This window comes from Lontra canadensis, unplaced genomic scaffold, assembly GCF_010015895.1.
Source record: "Lontra canadensis isolate GAN:19392208 unplaced genomic scaffold, GSC_riverotter_1.0 scaffold3, whole genome shotgun sequence".
NCBI lineage: Eukaryota > Metazoa > Chordata > Mammalia > Carnivora > Mustelidae > Lontra > Lontra canadensis.
In genome coordinates this window covers 42,247,896-42,270,003 of record NW_022630997.1, presented here as the reverse complement: position 1 = coordinate 42,270,003, position 22,108 = coordinate 42,247,896, and the positions used below count along the sequence as shown (strand labels likewise).

Sequence of the window (22,108 nt, the reverse complement as noted above, 5' to 3'; positions counted from 1 at the left end):
AACACACCTTAATATCAAATCTTATATTTATGTGATATCCCCCCACTAACAGCTTCTAGGAACAGCTCCTAGGTACTCAATAAATACTCGTATGGCTGTATTTAAACAACAGTTGGCAGCATGCAAGGAACCTGTGCTGTTATGGAAACTGTCATACCGAGCTAAAGATAAAATTCTATGAGTTCAATTTCTTAGAATCACATATACCATTTTAAGAGTAGGAAGACATCTTTAAAAAAAAATCACTGAACCCATTCTCTAATTTTACAGGTAAAAAGTTGGCCATGGGATAGTAAGTGACTTATCCAAATTTATGCTGACAGTTAATGATGGAAAAAGGAAAATAGTTCAGGCTTTGGTGTTCTCAAGTACCTCAAAGTTATAAATATTCTTCATGTCTTCAGTTTCCAGAACTACATCTGTGAAGTCCATTTAAGGTGTAGACTTCATTCTTTATACAATATAATCTAAGGGGTAGTCAGTGAACAGGCATACAATCTTGAAAAAATTCTATACCTGGTAGTTCCTGAAGAGATCAAGGAAGAACCTAATATTTCTGGCTCAGTATGATCTGGCAATGCCACACTGGGAGATATGGCTGAATGTGGGCATCCCTGTTACAAGCTGGATCTGGAAACTAGATCTTGGATTAGTTCAAGCTCCTAAGCCATAGAAGGATAACTTGTTTTTCTCAGTCTCCCCTATTTCATTCTGAGTCCCTCTCAAAGACCTATGAACCACTCCTTAGCACTGCATACTGCTGAAGCCCTGGGCATATATTCATTGATCTCTTCTTTTAGGAGGAGGGAACTAGACAATGATGATTCTACTCCAGCTAGAAAAAAGTCTAGCTCTTGTCCTAAAGTCTTTATGAATAAAATCAGAAGATCTGCTACTACCTCCTAAGCTGGGGATGTTATTTGGACAGACTACCATCCCTCTTCTGATCTTGTCCTTTCCCTTTCAGCCTTTATATGTCCCCCACTCCCCTTGCCCATGGTTGCATCCCTACCTGTTTGGTTAAAGGAGTGCCAGGCCACATCTTGCTGCCCCCATCCAGAACAGCCAGCTTGAGAAGCCTGAAGACTAGCTTGGTAGAGAGACTCCAATTCTGAGGTTTCCTGCTCTGTGTCTTGGTTCCAATGTGGATGCAAAAGGATGTGGTTTTTTTCTGGATAGGCTACACAGGTATGGGAATCATGGGGGGAGGACTTCATTCCTGGCCCAGGGACCCCATGTTTAAGTTGCGAATCACAGAGCCTCGTGACATTCACCCAAGAGTCCAAAGGCAAGGAAGTCCCCAAGTCAACACTGCTGCCTAGTTCCTTAGGCCTAGCATCTCTCACTTGAGATGGCTTTCCTTGGTTCATGCTTGGTTCTGCCAACCTGGGCTGTCTTCCCCTAGAAGTTTCACTATTGGGCTGCCCAGAGTTCATGGCAACAGAAGGATAATTAGCCGGCTCTTCCCAGGAAGGTAGTCTGTCCTTACCACCCAAGGAGGGCTGTTGTTTTGCCCAAGGCCAGTGGCCTTTCCCTTGACCCTGGAGGAAGGGAGGCTTACAGTCAGAAGAGGAAGAGTTCTTCCTTAGACTATTTGTCAAACTTCTATCCTGGGAACCTATGCCATCCCTTGTGGAGGCACCTTGCATCCTCTGGAACTGCTCTGCTAGTGAGCGGACAAGCCCCTTTGTGCTGGGAAACTCTGGCTTATAGGGATCCTCACTGCCTCCATCCACTTTTGAAGTCAACAAAGTTTTGAGGCTTTGGGCTTGGAGGCATTGGTTAGTTTTCTGCACAGTATCAGGAGAGTGAAGCATAGGTGAGGAAGCAGCAGGCATTACGGGGTGGCAGGCCCTGTACAGGGGAAGGCTGGGCTGAGCTGATGAACTGGAAGGACTACAGCCTAGGCTGTGACCATCTCCTCTCTCAGAGGTATCTGTTCCAGCTGAGCGTGACCAAGGCATCACCTGGGATGAGACAGGAGGATCCTTCTTTTCTTGGAATAGCTGTTCTTGAGCAATGCCTCTTCCTTCTTGTGGAGGGAACCTGGTACAGCTGCTGTTGTCAACCCTGTAGCCTTGCAGCTTACCCTCTGGTATATCCAATGGTTCCCAACCATAATGAGCATTCTTCTCAGTCCTCCCTGGTGGTTTAGGTAAGGCCTGCCTGTGGAGTGCAGAGGGGTCAATGCTGTCCTCCTCAACTGAAGTCAGAAGGTTTGAGGCAGACCTACTAGGGGAATTGAGCTGTGAGGCAGATAAGGCAGATGACTCTGGGAATACTGATGAGTGCAACTCATGGCAGGAAGCAGGTGAGTGGATGAAAGAACTGGCCCCAAACTCTGTATTCGTGCAGGGTTCCAGTTGAGCCTCCTGGCTTAACAATACTTGGAGCGGGATAGGCTGTTCACTGAAATAAATGGAGAGAACCAGTCATAAGCAGCCTTAAATGACAAGATCACTTACAAAAAGACCTGTTCATTTGGTTCCCATTTCTAGTCATCCACAAAGGGAATGGTAAAAATAAACAAAAAGACAAGCACAAGTAGAGTCAACAGTTCAGAGGTTCACAAGAGAAGGCAGGCACATGGTCAGCTCACACCCAAGCACTAGGTAATATTAATCCTTTTTATTAAATGCCCTCACCAAAGTTCCACACAGTAATATTAAGTGAAGTCCTTGTCGATAGTCTTCACTGCCTTTGAAGTCCCATTCCAATCATATTCTTCTTGCAAATTAAAAAATAAAAATTGCTAATCCCACATGCAGATGACATGGAGGTGAGCAAAACCTAGAAATCACTTATACCTGGGGTCCTGAGAGGCACACCAGCCAAAAAAACCAAAAGGCACATTTACAGAGTACAGTGTAATTCAGGTTCATGGGATTACATAGAATTCAGCCACTTCAAGTGTGTTTTCATAATCTGGATTTGGTTTTATTATTCCCAAAGTAATGCATTGTGACTCTCTTGAGATTTGGGAGTAAGACTAGAAATTAACCGCATTTACTAGGTTTCTTACTAATTGTTTTGTATTTCTGACCTAAAAAACTCTGTTAGATGCACTTAAATAAAAGCCTCAATTACTCATATGTTAAGTGGCGTAAGTTTTCTAGAACGAGTTTAGCTGCCTAAATTGCTTATATTCAAGCATATCTCCCATCAGGTTCTCAGATCAGTGTTCAACTATTAGAGTATACTGTAAGAGAAAAGAAGAAAAAGGAAGATCCTAGCTATTAGCATTACATTTGCATGATAATATACTATCAACTTTTGTGGTCGTAGCCACCCAGTTACCCTTACAACATTATGAAGAATATATCATTATACTTATGGAGGAGACCCATGGAGTGAAACAGACATGGAATTGAAGTCCACACCTCTACCACTTACTAGCTGAAGAATTTGGGGTGCCTTATGTATATTTTACTCCCTGAGCTTGAGTTTCCTCTTTCAGAAAATATCACTAAGTAACAGTCCTAATCTCCTAAGGTTATTGTGAGAACTGAAGTATTTAGCTTAGTGCCTGGACAATAAATGGGCGTGCCTGTGTGGCTCAGTCAGTTGAGCATCTGACTCTTGATTTCAGCTTGGGTCATGATCTTGGGGTGGTGGGACTGAGCCCTACATTGGGCTCTACATTCCATGTGAAGTGTGCTTGGGATACTCTCTTTCCCTCTCCCTCTGTACTCCCCCAGCTCTCTCTTGCTCACCTGCTCTCTCTAAAAATAAATAAATAAAAACTTTTTAAAAAATGTTCAATAAATGTTAGCTGTTTTTATAATATTTATATTCTGAGAACTACGTAGGCTTATTAACAGCCAAAATTAGTTTTAACTTAAATCTATGTATTTTGAATAGAACCAAATTCAAGAGCTAAAGTGTGAAAACTACATGAGTGGCCCCAGGAACTTTTTTCCTATTGCTGCCCATAGCAAAGCAAAACAAAATGAATCTTTGTGTCTCTTCTCTATGGTTCAGTCAGAGCAAAGACTGCTTTCTCTGCTTCCACCAGAGACAGGAAGCACTGAAATCCCCAAAACAAATCACATAGTTTCTATTACAATAGAGCTCAGATTGCCATGTCTGAAAACATAATATGTACAGATTTAATAATCATGTTATTACACAAGTCCCAGGACAAACTCACCCACAGGAAATATGGACAGTCTATTGATTATGCCATACTTTCTGTATCTTTCTATGAACTATTAAGAAAAGGACCAGCAGTGGGATGAGCTTTCCACCATATGTCTGACCTGAGAAGAAAATCTTTCCAGAGGACTCTTCTCTGTCCTCTGTAGACACCAAGACAAGGAGAGCTCTGACTACGGAGCACCCGTGATCATTTCCTCCCCTGGTGTCCATAAACTACAGTGGATCGCAGGCACTACCTTGTTGGCTGAGGGAGGGCCGCCCCCTGAGAGGGGAGGCAGGCTGAGGGCTGCGACGACTGTGCCGATGATTGCTGCTGCTGCATGCGTTCCTGCAGGCTCCGTGCTTTTCGAATACTGATTTGCAACTTCTTATCGACTAGGGCTCTGCTGTGCGTGCTAGAGCTGGCACCATGCAGGGCAAGTCTTAGTTTAGCTAAAATGCAAAAGAAAATATAGCAGAAACAGAACACAAAATACAAACAAAAATAAAAATAAAATTGAACCAAAAATGAGCAAAGATATGCAGTAAAACTCAAAATATGCAGCAGGAATGCAAGGCGTGGACCATGCACATACTGTCCAGGCTACAGAGCTTCTCTGGCTCTAAGGAACATTCATGGAAGCTAAGGAGGCCAAACAGGTTAATTTGAATTTAAAAAAACAAACAAACAAACAAAAAGCTAAACTAAAATAAGTCAGGAAGAGAAACTGGTGCTTCCATCTTAGACTATCACTCTCGTCCTTGGCAACTGACCTGTCCGACTCTGGTCTCCACACTTTGCTCCCAACTTCCCCTTCCCGACAGCCAACAGCAGAAATAAGATCCAAATCTGCATCTGTCTTTACAGAACACAGCTTCTTGTGGGTCACATTTAAGAACCAGATACAAATTCTAAGCCTTAGTCCTTCACTGTAACTTTATGGTGCGGCATACCAGGAAAGCAGGGCAGAAACACAAATCAAATATGCGGTGCAAAGTCACAGGCCTGGGAAGTCGAGGTCAATATACTCATTTCCTCTTGCCATAAGCTCCACCTACCTAGTCAGTGACTAGAGAAAGAGCAGACTAATCTCAAATCTGAGGTCTAACTTTATCTTGGGATAAGAAGGTAGGCATGACTGGATAGTTCACCTGTGGACTCTGGCTTAAGTTATTCCAGTAAATATCCATAGGCCACAGTGACAGCATGTGGCACACTTATCCGAAGGGCAAAGATAGCCTAAAGGAACTCAGTTTGGGACAGTGACAGTGAGGAGACATAAAAGCTGTTTTCATCCCAGCTGAGTGATGACTCTAAGGATACCTATCGCAAAATTAGTTAAAATTGCCATAGCTATAGCAGTTAGAGTTACTTACAGATAGCTTCGTTACAGAAAGCCAAAGCTGCAGCACAGTCTCCCTTCTGTTCCAGATGCAGCGACTCTTCAAACACTGAATCTGCCTCTTGCAAGGACCTCTCAAAGCCGTCACTCCTCCCTGAAAGGGCCAGCACTTTTCATTTTCATTACAGTTCGTTCCAACTTTTTCTATGTAGTGACGTCTCCCTTCAGTGCACACAGCTCCTTGCTGAGCCTTTGATCTACCTTTATTCTAACTCTTCATTGCCATGAAGAATTCTCTGAAACATGTAGGACATCCGTTTTTGCCTTAACCAAGACATGCCAAGGCCATGAAAGAGGAGTATGTCATTATCCACCACATATTCCAATTCCAAGAGCTCTTAAGAGGACCCTCAAGAAAAGACCGAAGTATTGTCTATAGCAGAAGGGTGGACTCTTATGCCTGTAACTGATCTGTTTTTCCACAGTGCAACAAGATACATCTTGCCAGCCAGCGTCAGAATGTCCTAGACCTCCATGGAGACCTCTACTGCTGTGTTAAGGCAAAAGTGGCTTCACGACTCTGTGGAAACCGATCTGTAAAACCTCTTTCTTACATCAATTCAGTCCTCTCTGTGCCACCCTCAACTGGAAAATTAGTATACCTCCTGGGTACAGGTGCTCTATAGTTCCTAAACTTAATACACCTACCAGGGCAGTTGAACAACCCTTGTTGGTGTGCAAGCACATACGTTCTATCAGCAGTGATAAGTATTTTTCTCATCATATCCTTCCTTGCTAAGCTGACTGCAGGAGTCACTTTTCCATACACTGAGCATGAAATATTCCTTCCTCTTCTGAAAGCAAATGTCTACCGAAGCAGGCGCAAAAGAGTTCAAGTACAGTGCCAGATGAAAAAGCAAGATAGTACTATAAGGCCAACTTTTGTAAAAGAACACTCAAGTTTATGTTCCCCCTTGGCTTTTACTCAATCATAACCATAAATTGGTAGTAAGCTGTATTGTAAATTCACCCACGATTGGGATTAATGATGAGTTTTCACAAGCTCACAAGAAAAAATATCAAAATGTCAGAGTCATTTCTCTCATAATGTCCCCATCCTCCACTTACCTCCAGCTGGATAAGAAAGGCTTTTCCGAACCCCTAATATTCACTCCTTAATTCACCATGGCTTTTAGAGAGCAATGGGAAGGCTGTGGAAGTAGTAAGTTTGTACTGAAGAACCTGGGATTCAGGGCCATCAAGAGATACAGCCTAAAGATTTCTCGTAATATTTAACATTGACTAAATCTATATAATCTTGGGGCTCCTGGGTGGCTCAGTGGGTTAAGCCTCTGCCTTCGGCTCAGGTCATGATCTCAGGGTCCTGGGATCTGCTCAGCGGGGAGTTGGCTTCCCCCTCTCTCTCTCTGCCTGCCTCTCTGCCTACTTGTGATCTCTGTCAAATAAATAAATAAAATCTTAAAAAAAAATTTTTTAATCTATATAATCTTTATAATCAGAGATGGTAGTGAGAGCCATTAAAACAAAAATGTTCTCTATAGACATATAGTCAAACTACAGTTGATCAATCACCATACTAGATTTTAATTCTAATCTTAGAATCTTAGTACTCCATTCCTTGCTCTTCCAGGAGATTGTGAATCAAAGTATATGGAGAACTGCCAATGAAATGTAGCCAGAAGGATTCTCTCTCAACTTTCATGTACTGCCCAACTAACAGAGGAAGGAAAAAAAGTAAGGGAAGGAGATGACAAGACTCCTCCTTCAGAAACAATATAAACCCGAGACCCAAATGTGACATAGCTTAAGGACAAAAAGGAAAAGAAGACTATCCAAATTATCCGAATGCAGGGACAACTAAGGAACTAGGAATTTAAAACTAACATGGAAACAGATACACAATGCCTTGGGAAATATAAAGCAACAATTGCCTCAAATCAAAAGACAGCAGGTTTAGAGGAGAAAAACGGTCCCCAAATAGGCCCTAAATTAGCCCACTAAGCTTCTCTGTTGACAAAAAGTAGGAAATGGTCAACAAGAAAGCAACCATCCAAAACAGCACTGACCCCTATTCTTTGCACTGCTATAGTATCCATAATTTGTTACATCTGGGGATTCTGAATAATAAGAACAATAAATTCATTTCATAGAAAGAAAAACAGAGATATAAGTTTCAGGAGTCTAATTGAGATATATACCTCAGTCTTTTAAAACTCCTATTTTGAAGACTAGTCTCCTCTGATACAAAATGACATCCTAAAGCAATTGAAGAAGAAAAGTAACTAGTGTGGGGCAGTTGATGAAGTCTTGTAAAGTGGATGAAAATTGTATGAAATTGGGAAACGAATCATCAGAGGATCAAAAGGCAAATCAAGCTTTGTGTTCTTAGAACCTGTTTGGTAGACTTACTTCCCTGAAGCTCCAGATGGGCAATTTCAAGAGTATATTTCTGCCCAGCAAGCAGAATTTCCCTCATCAATGTAGCTCACCCACTGCCCTGTTGTGCTGTTTCTGAATTATGACTAGTTTTATTTATACCTTCTACAGATATTCATGGGAAATACTTTTCGTGAACAGTACACGATCCCTAAACTATAGACTTTCAATAGGTGAACCCAAAATCAGTGCCTGTCTTCCAATCAATAGACTTGTCACCTATTTTCACTCGTTCTCACTAAAATGAGTGAATTATGATAAAATACAACTTAGCTAGGGGTGCGTGGATGGCTCAGTGGGTTAAGGCCTCTGCCTTCAGCTCGGGTCATGGTCCCGGGGTCCTAGGATCGAGCCCCACATCGGGCTCTCTGCTCCACGGGGAGCCTGCTTCCTCCTCTCTCTCTGCCCGCCTCTCTGCCTACTTGTGATCTCTGTCAAATAAATAAATAAAATATTTTTTAAAATAAATAAATAAAATAAAATACAACTTAGCTAAATAGTTTAGGAATTTACAGGACTGAATATTTTCCCCCTCTTCTCTCTCTGTCCCCATCACCCACAACCTATGCTCACAACAATTACCCTGATTCTGCAGTTCATCCAAGTCCATGAAGCGGCTAGGATGAGGATTAAACCCTTTAGCTGCCTCTAATTCCTTCTCCCGTTTCCTTCGAAGTTCCTGTTCCTGGGCCCTCCTGGCCACTTCCTCCTGCAGTTCATCCAGCTCGCTTTTGGAAGATATCTCCCCACCTAAATATAAGCAAGGGAGAAAAGAAATTGTCACATTTCCATAAATAAGACTAGGCACCTGCTGCATTTATGGCCACTGCATTGCCTTTCCTTTGGAACTCGATTCATTTTGGGGTTCATGTTCTGGACAGTGCTTTCCACATCAGATTCAGGGTGAAATCTGGGCTATGGATTATAATGATGATGGTAATATACTTATTGAGTGGCTTTATTAGAACAATAACAATGTGAAAAATAACATTTGGTTGAGCATTTACCGTGAGCATTTAAAACTGTGATGGATAGTTTTAAGTACTTTTACATATATTATTTCATTTAATTCTTATGACAACCTATGAAATAGATACTATTATTGCCCACATTTTAGGAATAAAGAAACAGAGACACAAAGAGAATAAACAAATAACTTGCCTAAGGTGACAAAGATGATAAATGGTAGAGCTGAACTAAAGTCAAATAGCTTAAATTCATAATCCATGCTCTTAACAGACAGCATTCTCAGCTATGTGTTGCCACTAATTCATTGGGAATCTTCAAGCAAGTCAATTTCTTAAAGAGTTGGTAAAACATCCAGTAAAACAGAGAGTTTGTAGGGGCGCCTGGGTGGTACACTCAGTTAAGCATCGGATTCTTGGTTTCGGCTCAGGTCATGATCTCAGGGTCATGGGATTGAGCTCAGCACTCAGTGTGGAGTCCACTTAAGACTCTTTCTCCCTCTGCCCTCCCCCTGCCCATGCATTCTTCAAAAAAAAGGGGGAGGAGGGAGTATGAGGACACAAGGTACTCAATTAGGGAAAAGAAAACAGGGATACTAGACAGGATATATAGGCAGGATATATAAGGATAGGTCTGACCTACTTATTCCCTAGTTTCACCCATAGTCTTCATGTCTCCCTTTGTCATCTCAACTCATAGAACTAAACAATTAGAAATACATTCTCATGAGGCTTCCTCTATACCAAGGGAAAAAACCTAAGAACTTATTCTTCTGAGGATTACAGGTGCTACTGACACTGTTCACCATATTTCTGTTCCTTCTTATTCCCACAAGGGCTCTCCCCAAGTAGTAAGAACAAACAGGCAAGCCATGATGAAGGACAAAAAAACAGATAAATCTAAAGATGGAATGGCTCAAATGCCTCCATATTTACATACTGATGGAAAATTTAAAATACAACTGTCCTCTAATTTCAGATGGGCTCAGGTAAGGCTATTTTCCAAATAGAATTGGCAGTCAAATCCAGCCTCAAGATCCAGTGTCTTTCTGCTTACCTGAGAGGGGCTGATTCTTTGTCCAGTTACTCCTGGATGCTATGGAGTCTGCCTCCAGTATGCTACTGCTGTGAGACTTTGGGATATGACGCCAGGAAGGTGCCAACACAGCTGATCTCTTAGCACTTGGATCCCTTCAAAAGCAAACCAGAGTTTAGTGAAAACATCAGAAGGGTGATAAACTGCAACATTCCTACAACTAAATTCCCTCAAAAAAAAACAATAAAACAGGGGCTCCTAGGTGGCTCAGTCAGTCAAGCATTTGCCTTTAGCTCAGGTTATGATCTCAGGGTCCTGGGATCGAGTCCCACGTCAGGCTCTCTGCTGAGCGGGGACCCTGCCTCTCCATCTGCCTGCTGCTTCCCCTGCTTGTGCTTGCGCTCCCTCTCTCTCTGATAAATAAATAAAATCTTCAAATAAATAAATAAAATATGTTTTTAAAAATAAATAAATATTTTTTAAAACATATTTTATTTATTTATTCATGAGAGACAGAGAGAGAGAGAGGTAGAGGCAGAGGCAAAGGGAAAACCAGGCTCCCCAAGGAGCAGGGAGCCAAATGCAGAACTTGATCCCAGGACCCTGGGATCATGACCTGAGCCGAAGGCAGATGCTTAACCATCTGAGCCACCCAGGTGTCCTAAATAAATAAAATCTTTTTAAAAAACAACAATAAAACATCAAGCTAATATATAGTTAAAGTACCTACCAAACTATTTCTGAAAGTAGTTCCCCCATCTTATAACACCTCATTCATATTTTGTGCATCTAGCGCTAGCTGGCACAAAATTTATTTAATGAATTAATAAACATAAGCTCTCATATGAATTGCCTTCCTCTTTCTTATACCTCTGTAGCCATCTTCTCATGTGTAAACTTTTTTTTCTTTTAAAGATTTTATTTATTTATTTGACAGATAGAGATCACAAGTAGTCAGAGAGGCAGGCAGAGAGAGAGGAGGAGGCAGGTTCCCTGCTGAGCAGAGAGCCCGATGTGGGGCTCCATCCCAGGACACTGGGACCATGACCTCAGCCGAAGGCAGAGGCTTTAACCCACTGAGCCACCCAGGCGCCCCTAAACTTTTTTTTTTTTAAGATTTTATTTATTTATTTGACAGAGAAAGAGATCACAAGTAGGCAGAGAGTCAGGCAGAGAGAGAGGGGGAAGCAGGCTCTCTGCTGAGCGGAGAGCCCAATGTGGGGCTCGATCCCAGGACATTGAGATCATGACCTGAGCTGAAGGTAGCGACTTAATCCACTGAGCCATCCAGGCACCCCCTCATGTATAAACTTAACAGGTGATTGGACAATTCTGGATCCCATGTTGAGTGATAAGCAGTGGGAAAATATCAGGATGTGATTAACACCCTTGTAGAAGATATAGTCACTTTTTGCAAACAGCAACTCTGTTAAGAAACTTGCCTCTGTGGCAACTCAGTAGAAACAACATATGAAAACCTGAAATTTATAAAGCAAACTGTGCCCCAGGAATAAGGTACAGTGAACACTACTAAATCATTATTGCCTTTTGGAATTATGAGTATCACTGACTTATAAAACACAGAATCCCTGTGACCCTTAAAAAAAAGAAACCAGGGGTGCCTGGGTGGCTCAGTGGGTTGACCCTCTGCCTTTGGCTCAGGTCATGGTCTCAGGGTCCTGGGATCAAGCTCCACATCAGGCTCTCTGCTCAGCAGGGAGCCTGCTTCCTCCTCTCTCTCTCTGCCTGCCTCTCTTCCTACTTGTGATCTCTGTCAAATAAATAAAATCTTAAAAAAAAAAAAAAAAAAAAGAAAGAAAGAAACCATCCTAAATGGAAGAATAAATAACAACTGTATTTTCTCTCTGATCATAGAACTATATTTTGAGTCACTAATTCTTCCATTACAAGTTATTTACTAAGTAATTATTTTACACATAATAAAGTTCTCTCCTTTCTCAAATGCCTTTGCTCCTTCTTCCAGCAGAGGGTGCTGTTGTCATAGAAAGCTGACAGAGCATCACCCCCCCCCAACCCCTCCATGTTAATGGTAGCATTATTTTCAACAGCCAACATATGGAAGCAACCTAAATGTCCATTAAGAGATGAATGGAAAAGAAGATAAGGTATATGTGCACAACAGAATATTCCTGAGCCATAAAAAAGAATGGAATTTTGCCATTTACAACAACATGGATGGACCCAGCAGATTCTGTTATACTAAGTGAAAAAAGTCAGAGAAAGACAAATACTAAATGATTTCACTTATATGTGGAACCTAAAAAACAAAACAAATGAACAAACAAATAAAAAACAGAAACAGAATCACAAATACAAAAACAGACTGGTGGTTGCCGGAGGAAAGAATGTGGGGGGAAGGGTGAAATAACGGAAGAAGATTAAGAGGTACAAACTTTCAGTTATAAAATAAATAAGTCACATGGGGGATTAAAAAGTACAGTATAGAGAATATAGTCAATAATATTGTAATAACATTCTATGGTGACAGATGGTCACCATATGTATTGCTGTGAGCATAGCGTAATATACAGAATTGTCCAATCACTATGTACTATTAGTACACCTAAAACTAATACAACATGGTATATCAACTTTATTTCAATTTTTAAAAAAGAAAGAAAGAAAGTTGATTGTTAATAAATTCCATTTCTCCACCCCTGTGAGTTGAAAAGCCTTCTGGTGGCTCACATTGCTTCAAGGGACAATGCCACTATTCAAAGGCCAAACAATACCTGCAGACACTGGAGCTCTCAGGCAGGGCTGCATCCAGGCTGACAGGGCTGTTGCTGTTCCTCTCACTGCTCTCATAGCCAGACTCCATTCGCTGTATTAGGCGAGGGTGCTGTTCTAAAAGGTGAGAGCCTGGCCGTGCGGGGCCCCAGGGCTTATACTGGGGGCTTGGTCCACCAGTTTTAACGTCGTAAGCAGGTGGCTTGCTTAGTTCATCCGGTGTAAATTCTTTAGCTATCCGGATCAAAGGACAAGTATGGAAAAGGAGGTATTTTTAGCATCGGCTTCAAATTAAGACATAACCAACCCCTCCCTCCAGCTACACCTTCACTGAACGCCTATCTCCAAAAGCATCAGCATAAAAATGTACCTTGCTAAGTATATCAGAAAATCCAAGTTTTTTAAATACGTAAGTCAACTTTATTCAAAAGCCCAATTCTTCCCTAATTATCTCCTCACCTGAATCCTCAGAAAAGGGGCTAAGCTGGGTATAGCCACAGTGCTTCCTTTTGTCCTTACTAAAGATACTGTCAATATTCAGAGACTCTCGTTTGGGTCTCCATGTTGGACGATACTTGCTAGAAGAACTGGATTTTGACTCACTGCTGGTACTCTCTACTTCCCAGTCACGACAGTGTAAAGACAGGTTCCTAGGAGGCTTTTTGTCAGTCAGGTCTCCTCCCTTCCCCACACACGGAGATCCTAGGTTGGTCTGAGAAGCCAGGGATGGTCTGTTGTGAATCATATTGCTGACTGTCTCTTTAAAATCCCTTAGTCTATTGGTGCTGCTGGATGGTTTAGAGGCATTCCTAGGGGCCTGTTTCTCTTTTAGTGTTTCTCCTAAAAACACAAAGAATTAAATAAACATAAATGTTTAAAATGATCACAGATACCCAGACCCCAAAGTGTGAAAGCAGAAAGGAAAAGCCAGACTGGAGTATGACACAAGTTTGCCAGAGTGAATGAAGAAAGACAAACAGTGCAGAATGGCTTGCCTTCACTGTGGTACCCTGAGGCCTGTGGCTCATCGCCTTTCCTCCTAACCCGGCCAGAGCTCCTCTTGCGTTCTATCAGTGACCCTTTCTTGGATGTGAGTTTCTGATTACATTCACTATCAGTCAGGTGTCCTGAAAGAACAAGGAAATGGGGGTAAGCTGGTTTCTGAGACTGACCTCCATCCTCTTGAGAACCTAGTCTCCCTCTGGGATTCATAACAGTGCCACAAATTTAGTATACCCATGAATCAGAAGCTGTAGAGGCCAAGGCTATCTGATTTAAGTGTAGCAGGAATCTCTCAATAGATAAATGCAGAGAAGCTCAAGTATTTAATGGAAGCCTGCAAATTGACAATGTCTCTTGACCAATTACCAGTCTTGATTCTGCTCATAATCTTTCCCAGTGACCCAGAAAGGACACATTACTTGGTAATTTTTAAAAGGTGACAGTTGTAAAGATTGTATAAAAATGTCATGTATCAACATATTTTCACTCCCATAAATAAAAGACAGAGCCTCCCTTTCATTTACCAACACATACCAAGTAAAGCCTAATTTTTTATTACATCTGGTTTTGGCCCAGGTTCCCCAGCCTTTGCCCACAAGAGCGCTCTGATTGTGGGTGGCTTTAAGATTCAGTTCTAAATCTTCCTTAAATGTGAATCATTTAGAAGGGCATTTGAACTTTGAATAATTCTCATTCCCATCTCCAAAGAGTGCTTTACCAAACTTGGCTTCACCCAGAGATTACACTTCATAATTCCTCAGTACTGATCACTGGGAAGCCCAGGAGATATGGGCTCTTTGACATGACTTGCCCTGCTTCATGGCCACAGAATGTAAATGTATGATATGATAACAGCAAAGGTCAGATTATAAAGGATATAATCAATCTAAACTGCTGGAAGCCAAAGGTGAATTAAGCAACTGAATTAAACTAGAAAACAGGTTTAGAGAAAATCCTCTAGGTTCTCAAATGCACCAAGAGCTAATTTGTTTTCATATGTTAATATATGAAATTTTTTGTACAAATTCACGTACCAGCAGGGGTAATGATATGCTACCAATTTTCAAGAAATTACCAGCGTAATCTTCTATTGCTTTTATCTGATCCTTTGCTATCTCCGGGCACAAAGGTAAGATTTCAGAAAGAAGGAAATAACTTGGAGCAACTAAATCTGCAAATGTTACACCAATGGGAGTACACTCGCCTACCCCTGGCCATTCACAAACCTTTAACATAAACCTGACTCTCCTGGAAAATATGCCTTGTTTATCCTGTTATTTGGCTTCTCCCTGATTCACAGTTTCAGAAATACAGTCTAAAAAAAATCAAAGTAATCACCTAATGCAATAGTCATCAAAAGAAATTCAACATGAATTTAACCAAACCTCCAGATCCAACTGCCAATTTACAAGAAATACAGAGAACAGAGAAACATGCTAGAGTTTACCATAGGAATATAATCAGCAAACTTCAGAATGTAGGGAATCTATAGGACAAACTATACCTAGTTATTCAACAATCAGCTACAAGGAAAAATAGAGAAACCTATAGCTTAAAAGAAATGTAAAAGACTTATCAAGTGTAGGCCTCACTTGGATTCAGAATAAAGGACACAAACCATTAAAAAATGATAAAAAATAAAAAAATTTACAAGATACTTATGTTTTTGAATACTCATTGGTTATTTAGTGGTTTTTAGGAACTATTAATATTTTTAAGTGTGATAATGATATTTTTAAAAATGATTTCTTATTTTAGAGATACATACTGCAAATATTTATAGAAAAGGTGAAATAGGTGATGGGGATTAAGAAGTGCCACTCATTGTGATGGGCACCGGGTGCTGTATGACAAGTGTTGAATCACTATATTGTACACCTGAAACTAATATTATACTGTATGTTAACAGCTGGAATTTAAATAAAAACCTCAAAAAAAAGTCAAGCACAGAGTAGGAACCACCAATCTGAAGCCATGAGCTCACTAATTCCCAAGTCTCTAAGAGTATGGGCACTGTTCTATGCATTAGGTGATAAACTTTTCATCTCAGCAGTGAGTCATGCACTTCTTTTCCCTTCATGCTCTGTACTGATTTCTTCCACTGACAACAGGCACATTCTTCTACAGATTAACAGAACAGCTCAAGAATGTTCTCTGCATGGAGCACACAGTAACAAACAGGCTAGCTTTCCTTCTTTTGCTTTTCTGTCCTTCAGGAAGCCCAGCAAGGTGATGAGCAAGTGTCCCATACCCATAAATATGCCCCTTCTCTTAAAGCCCTCCATTTGGGATAATGCCTGACATGAAAACATGATGAGGAGCAAGACAACAAAGGTTACTGGGAAACTATGAGAAGGACAGGGATCGAGAATATAGTAGGAACAAAAAGCAGATTTTGAAATAAGCAATCACATCAATAATCACATTACAATCATTCTTACTGACATGCTGGTGTTAATAGGCATATGTGTAATGGAATTATCATTCTTCATTCAGAGTTGTGTTGCTTCTTTTCATCCCAGTCAATTACCCAAGTTCTGTGCCTTTCTCCCTTTCCATGACTAACATTTCTAACTTGCCCCAGTTTCGTTTCCCTGGGAGAATCTCTATGTAGGAACTGAATCAGGCAAGCAGCGTCCACTGTATAACTCCCTACCTGTGTCCCGACTGCTCTGAGACGTGGAATCATTCTCCACATTATAGATGACTGTCCCCTGAGAATCAGAAGAGAAGTGACTGACCACAGACTCATGGTGGGAATGTTTGTAGGGATAGCTCTCCGTTGAGGAATCTGTTCGAGTGTCACTTGAGATGGAGGGCTCCCTCCCTGAGGGAAGGAGGAGACACATACGCAAAAGTAAGGAAAGAGAGGACAGTGACAGAGGGAAGGCAAAGAGTTGGATGGCAACAAGGGTCCATAAGGCAAGAATTTCCTAAATGGAAGAGTGAGAAGGATATACCAGAGCCATTCTTCCCAACACCCAACTTCAGATAACCCAGACACACAAACAATTCCTCCCACTCCTGCCCCTACCTTGCTGAAGCCCTCACTTTGCCTGCCACTGTGAAAAACTGTGGGGCTTTTAGAAAACCTATGGGGGAAAGTGGAAGAAAGGAAAAAGTTGTGAAAAGTAAGATCTATATGGATGGAGAGTCCCAGGCTGACCTGGCATACATAACCAGTTGCCTCCCAGCCCATCATTTTTCTCCTACACTGCCAGAAATGTCACTTTAAAAAAATTTTTAATTGACATTGTAAGCATTTTTAATATATCTGATAAATTATGGGGGAATTATTTATTTATTTACTTACTTACTTATAAAGATTTTATTTATCTGACAGAGAGCGAGAGAGGGAACACAAGCAGGGGGAGTGGGAGAAGGAGAAGCAGGCATCCCGCTGAGCAAGGAGACTGATGTAGGCACAAGATGAAGGCAGACACTTAAGGACTGAGCCACCCAGGCGCCCTAGGGCTGTTATATATCCTTTGGAGTAAATTAGTTCAATCAGATTACTTTTCTCTGAACAACTTGCTCAGAAAAGCACAAAAGGGGAAATGTGTGTTTGAATGAAGGGAGAAAAGGGTTTGGGTAGGTACTTGGTTGGGAAGAACACCAGATGCCAAGCAGGAGGGAAGCACAAAAGGTAGGGAAAAAAATTTCAAGGACAAGCATCTTCTCTTTCAAAACTATACTCCAGAGCAGTCCTAGATCTAGAAAATGAAAAGGATATTTCTTTTTCCTCCTTTTTAGAAAACAAGCTGAAACTATTAGGGTTATATTTCTAATACATTATAAGCCTCTATGAGCTATCCTGAGACTTCAACCATCAAGCTGCAAATTGTTTCTACAGTCACACGTGATTTAAGTTGCAAACAGTTGAATTAGAAGTGAAAATCTGATTCATAGGCTGAAGGACACTGCTACTACACTTGGCATTTTAAAACAAAAATCTCTTACCCAAACAAAATGACTAGTCTTATAGTAACATAAAATTTTTCTCGGTCTTAACAATTTGCTGAAGCCACTGTTAAATTGACAGCAAGAATCAGTCATCTTACATTATTAGAAGGTTAAACACTGAGTCTCCCTCACAAACTAATTACTTCAGGCTAAATCAACCTAATTGCCTTCTCACTTTTGAATCAGGGCCAGGTGACTTAGGCAACATTCTTGAAGGCAGAAGGAAACAAAGCCTGGTACACCTTGGGCTTCAGCACGAGCTGGCACTTCTTTCCATCTCTAACGGATTCTCTATCTATAAGCTAGGCTATTGTGTTGGGCTCATGATTTAAGTATGAGTCATAACTGTCCAGTGATCACATTGGAAGGAAGAAGAAAGAAGTAAAGAGCTAGACTGCTCACCTGAATCTTCACTATCATAGCATGTTCTGCTGTATGACTGGAACTCAACCTGAGGAGGCAGGTCCTGGGTAGACACTGGGGTACCCTGGGGGTCTGCATAAAGCAGTAGCAAAGGCTGATAATGCCCCTTGATGCATTTGGTCACCACATCCTTCCATTTGGGCCCAATCTGAACCAGAAACAACCAGAAGAACATGACAGTTATATTTTGTATCCACAATCCAAAACATAACTTCCTATTCTGTTTTTCTAAAGAAAATAAGAACGAAAAAAAGACAAAAATTGGGTAAAGAAACCACAAAAGAGACCTTAGACCGAAATTTTATAAATTTTTTGTTAAATCTTTTGTTGTTGTTGTTAAATCCTTTTAGAAAGCAGTAAAACCCTGTAAGTGGTAGAAATGATGAATAAAATTACTTTTATTCCTGTGAAACATCAATTCAGTTGTGAAATATAAATGAAAGCTCTCAAAGGTGAACATGCTATGTGAGGGGACTTCAGCTGCTTTGGTGGTCAATTTCTTTTCACAGATTAAAGCCCTTGCTTGAAATTTGCAATTCTATCATTTCTATAAATTATATAATTTTCATCTAAATATTAAAATCACTTTTATGAAGCTAAAGAGCAGGCAGAAACTCTCACGAACTGCCTTAGAATAAATGACATTCCATTTCAGAGTTCAAACATGGCAGGACCTAAAATGTCAAACTGCTTAGAATAGACAGCTGAACCTCGGCATTAGCTTTGAGCTGGATTCAGCACTGCAAAAGCAGTGCAAAAGAGTGACAGGAGAGGCACGGAAACAATCCAATCAAATCCCTAAACTCACCCTCTCTTAAATTTGAACCAGTCACATTCTGAGATGGTGTGCTCTTAAGAGTTGAACAACTAGCATAGTGCTTATTTCATAATAGATGTTCAGTACATTTATAACTAAGTTATTATTTTAACTAAAAAAATCCTTTTTACATATAAATCTCATTTAAAATCTTATAAGGCAAGTATTATTTTTCAAATAAAAATGCTAAAGCTCAAGGAATTCATATAAATTCCCCAAAACTACAACAGCAAATCAGAGACAATCAAGAAATGTGACAGACTTTACTATTTGTAGAAGACACTGCTTAATGTCCATGGATTGGTGTAAATTACAGTCAGGAGTCTCCTACTGCTAATCTTACCTCATGAAGCTTCCTAACTTATACAGATCACCTTAAATACTTCAGTCATGGACTCTGTGACTTAAACAGTAACAAGTTTCCAGCTTTAAATATTCTCATAGCCCCATTTTTTCTTTCCTACACTATCCCCAAAACATGTTAAGGTACTTCAGGGAGGTAACAATCAGAGAATAATTGATAGCAGCTCTGGGACAAAGGATTACCCACTGATAATTCCAACTTTGAAATTCTGAATTTCATGCTAACCTTCTAGCCTAATTTGAAGCATTAAACTGTTCTCAGTCAAATCAACCAATTAATACATTAAAAAAAAAACCTTTGTCAACTATAAACGCAGAACTGTACTGACTGCATGGTGAGAAGTCAGAGAAAATAACAGAAAATATATCCGTCCTATCTCTGAGAAACTTGCCATCTATTTGAAGACGACAAGACTGACCCTCTCATAAATTCAACAGACAGGTAAACAGACATCAAACAATGAAAATAAACACTGAAGACTAGAAGACAAGTAATTATCCTAGTTTTTTTGGTTGCAGTCACCAAACACTTTAAGAAGGGCTTAAATATTCCTACCTCCTTGACATGAGCATCATCAAAATACATCCATTTGCGGATCTTTGTTTGGAAAAAGAATGTAGAATAATGTTTGCCATAGTAACAGATCATTCCTACTAAGTACAGTTCAGATTGCTTGGCCCGGTCATCTGTCACTCTGAAAAACAGCTGTGGGGTAAAAAAGAGAATGGAAAAAACAGTCACATACTCAACCCTCTTAAATCACCTCTCCGCAGACTCCATCATTTCTTATTGAGGTACTGACTTGTTTCTCCACTCTTCAGTCTAAAATTCTCCCTAGTCTATACTAATCATCAGAAATGAACCTAAAAAGACAAAACACAAGACAGATAGTGGCAGTAAACTGGTAAGGTGCTGATGTTTCTTCATACTTTCAATAATATTTTATTGCTGATGCTTATCATAAGAGGAATCAAGAAAGTTGAAAAATACAAGACAAAACAAAAACACTCAAGTTCAAAAGTTATTTATCAGCCGGTGCCATAAATATAAATTTCCTGCTGAGACCCTAACTAAGGGGTAAAAATGCCCTTTAGGAGGAGCAATACCACCATGCTGGTTATCAGTACTTCAATTTGTAGATGTCTAGCAGTGCCATAGGTTCTAAAACATACACAAAAAAATTTGAAGAAAAGGATATTTGCCTTGAGAAACTTATATGAGTGAGAAAATCATAAAAATAAAACAAAACTAGAATACAGAAGACGTAGACTACAGAAATTTAGAAAAAGGAGATTTAATTGCGCATAACCTACTCATGTCAGAGATTCCTTGGGAAGGAGACCTAAAATAAGGTCCCAGATAGTTCATTTATTCTCAGTTGCAGCTTAGTGACATTCAAGAATGACAAGAGATCTCCTCACTCACAGGACTGTAAGAGAAAGAAACCAGTAGAAAGGAAACTACAGAATTTCTGGCTCTTCTCTTGAACTGAAGGAAAACCCTGGCTGTATCTACTAGGGCATGGAGCTGACAAAGTTGACCACAGGCTTGAAGTCTTTTTCCCTATTTCTCTGAATAGATGCACAGAAAACCACTAAACCACTCAATTTTCTTCCAAGCTACTTCATTATCTTCTCAAAAGACATTGGTTCCTCACTGTAAATTTTGTATTATAAAACTCAGGTCACCAACTTTAACCCCTTCACCTCTCATAGCAGCTCTAGTCAGGCCTGCTCACTTTTTTTTACCTTATTTCCACCTGTGGCTAAATACACCTTCCTACTCTACATGGGTATAAACAATGAGTAGGGCACATAATAACTCTATAAACTGCTTGATTTTATCAGTAGCTAAGCTCTATACATCCTGTCTTTCAAGGCCAACGTAATCCCATTTTTCCTAAAAAGCCTTTCCCACCTACCCAAAGGAGGTATGTGAACAGGTACATGCATGCACATGTATGTGTACACATATAACAAGTATATTTGTCCAAAACTCTATATTATATATTTTTATATAATATATATTATATATTATATTTTAATTATAAAATATTATAATTTGTCATCTAGGATATACCTTTGTGTTTAGTGTTCACTGCACTTAAGCAATACTAAGATACACGAACTCCAAGTCAGAGACAAAGGTAACTAATACTTACATCACCCAGCTTAAGGCAGGTACCCAGGCTGTGAATGACATCCTCTGCCAAGTCTGAGTGGTCTGAGTCCCATACCAGCCCAATTGTGATAATCTGTGGAGCATTCATCAACACACGGCGAATCCGAATCCTTTCTCCGCAGTTGCTCTGAAATACATATATAAGACTAGTTTGAGATGTTTCTCACTGGCTCTGCCTCAATTCCACAAATCTTAGGGCTCCTCTCCCAACTCTAAACTCTACCCCTGACTTAACTCACCGGACAGTTCCGCAGATCCCCCATGGTGCTGGCATTTTGCAGCAGTTCACCAAACATGCTTGGTGAGGGTTTTTCTCGTCTTTCCAGCATACAAATAGCCTGGTTGCTTCAAGATAGGGAATGGAAGGGTAGAAGATGATGGTAGAAGTTACTCAGAGTTATAACTAAATCAAATAGATTATTCATACAAACTCCTAACTCACATGTTTGATTTTCTTCCTTTGCCCACTATGCCCACTATACCAAAGCCCTTGTCCTGACCAGCTTCACTGTCCCAAACACAATGAGCACCTGTCCCCAAATCCAAAGCTCATAGAATCCCCATTTCACCTCCCACCTTGTTGACCAGAACTGAACCTAAGAAAAGTTGGGAGAGGAGGGAAAAGAACAAAGGTTACTTTAAAGTTGTTCTGAGTTCCTACAATATAGC

The 22,108-nt window shown here is 40.4% G+C and overlaps 1 protein-coding gene across 16 annotated transcripts in view; it reads right to left on the bottom strand.

Moving 5' to 3' along the window:
• USP54 (ubiquitin specific peptidase 54) overlaps positions 1-22,108 on the bottom strand; it is a 116,289-nt gene that overhangs the window by 13,699 nt on the left and 80,482 nt on the right. For 8 of the 16 annotated variants that reach the window (XM_032840316.1, XM_032840307.1, XM_032840399.1 and 5 more), the window contains 13 exons: positions 21,679-21,784; positions 21,420-21,566; positions 19,814-19,963; positions 18,057-18,225; positions 16,348-16,518; positions 13,685-13,816; positions 13,149-13,529; positions 12,692-12,923; positions 9,960-10,093; positions 8,520-8,687; positions 5,515-5,649; positions 4,395-4,590; positions 1,013-2,409 (listed from right to left, as the gene is read on the bottom strand). In XM_032840316.1, the coding sequence (XP_032696207.1) occupies positions 1,013-2,409; positions 4,395-4,590; positions 5,515-5,649; positions 8,520-8,687; positions 9,960-10,093; positions 12,692-12,923; positions 13,149-13,529; positions 13,685-13,816; positions 16,348-16,518; positions 18,057-18,225; positions 19,814-19,963; positions 21,420-21,566; positions 21,679-21,784 (3,518 nt within the window). Of the gene's footprint in view, positions 1-1,012; positions 2,410-4,394; positions 4,591-5,514; positions 5,650-8,519; positions 8,688-9,959; positions 10,094-12,691; positions 12,924-13,148; positions 13,530-13,684; positions 13,817-16,347; positions 16,519-18,056; positions 18,226-19,813; positions 19,964-21,419; positions 21,567-21,678; positions 21,785-22,108 lie in introns of those variants that run through there. The other 8 variants (XM_032840332.1, XM_032840374.1, XM_032840324.1 and 5 more) reach the window with 7 other exon arrangements.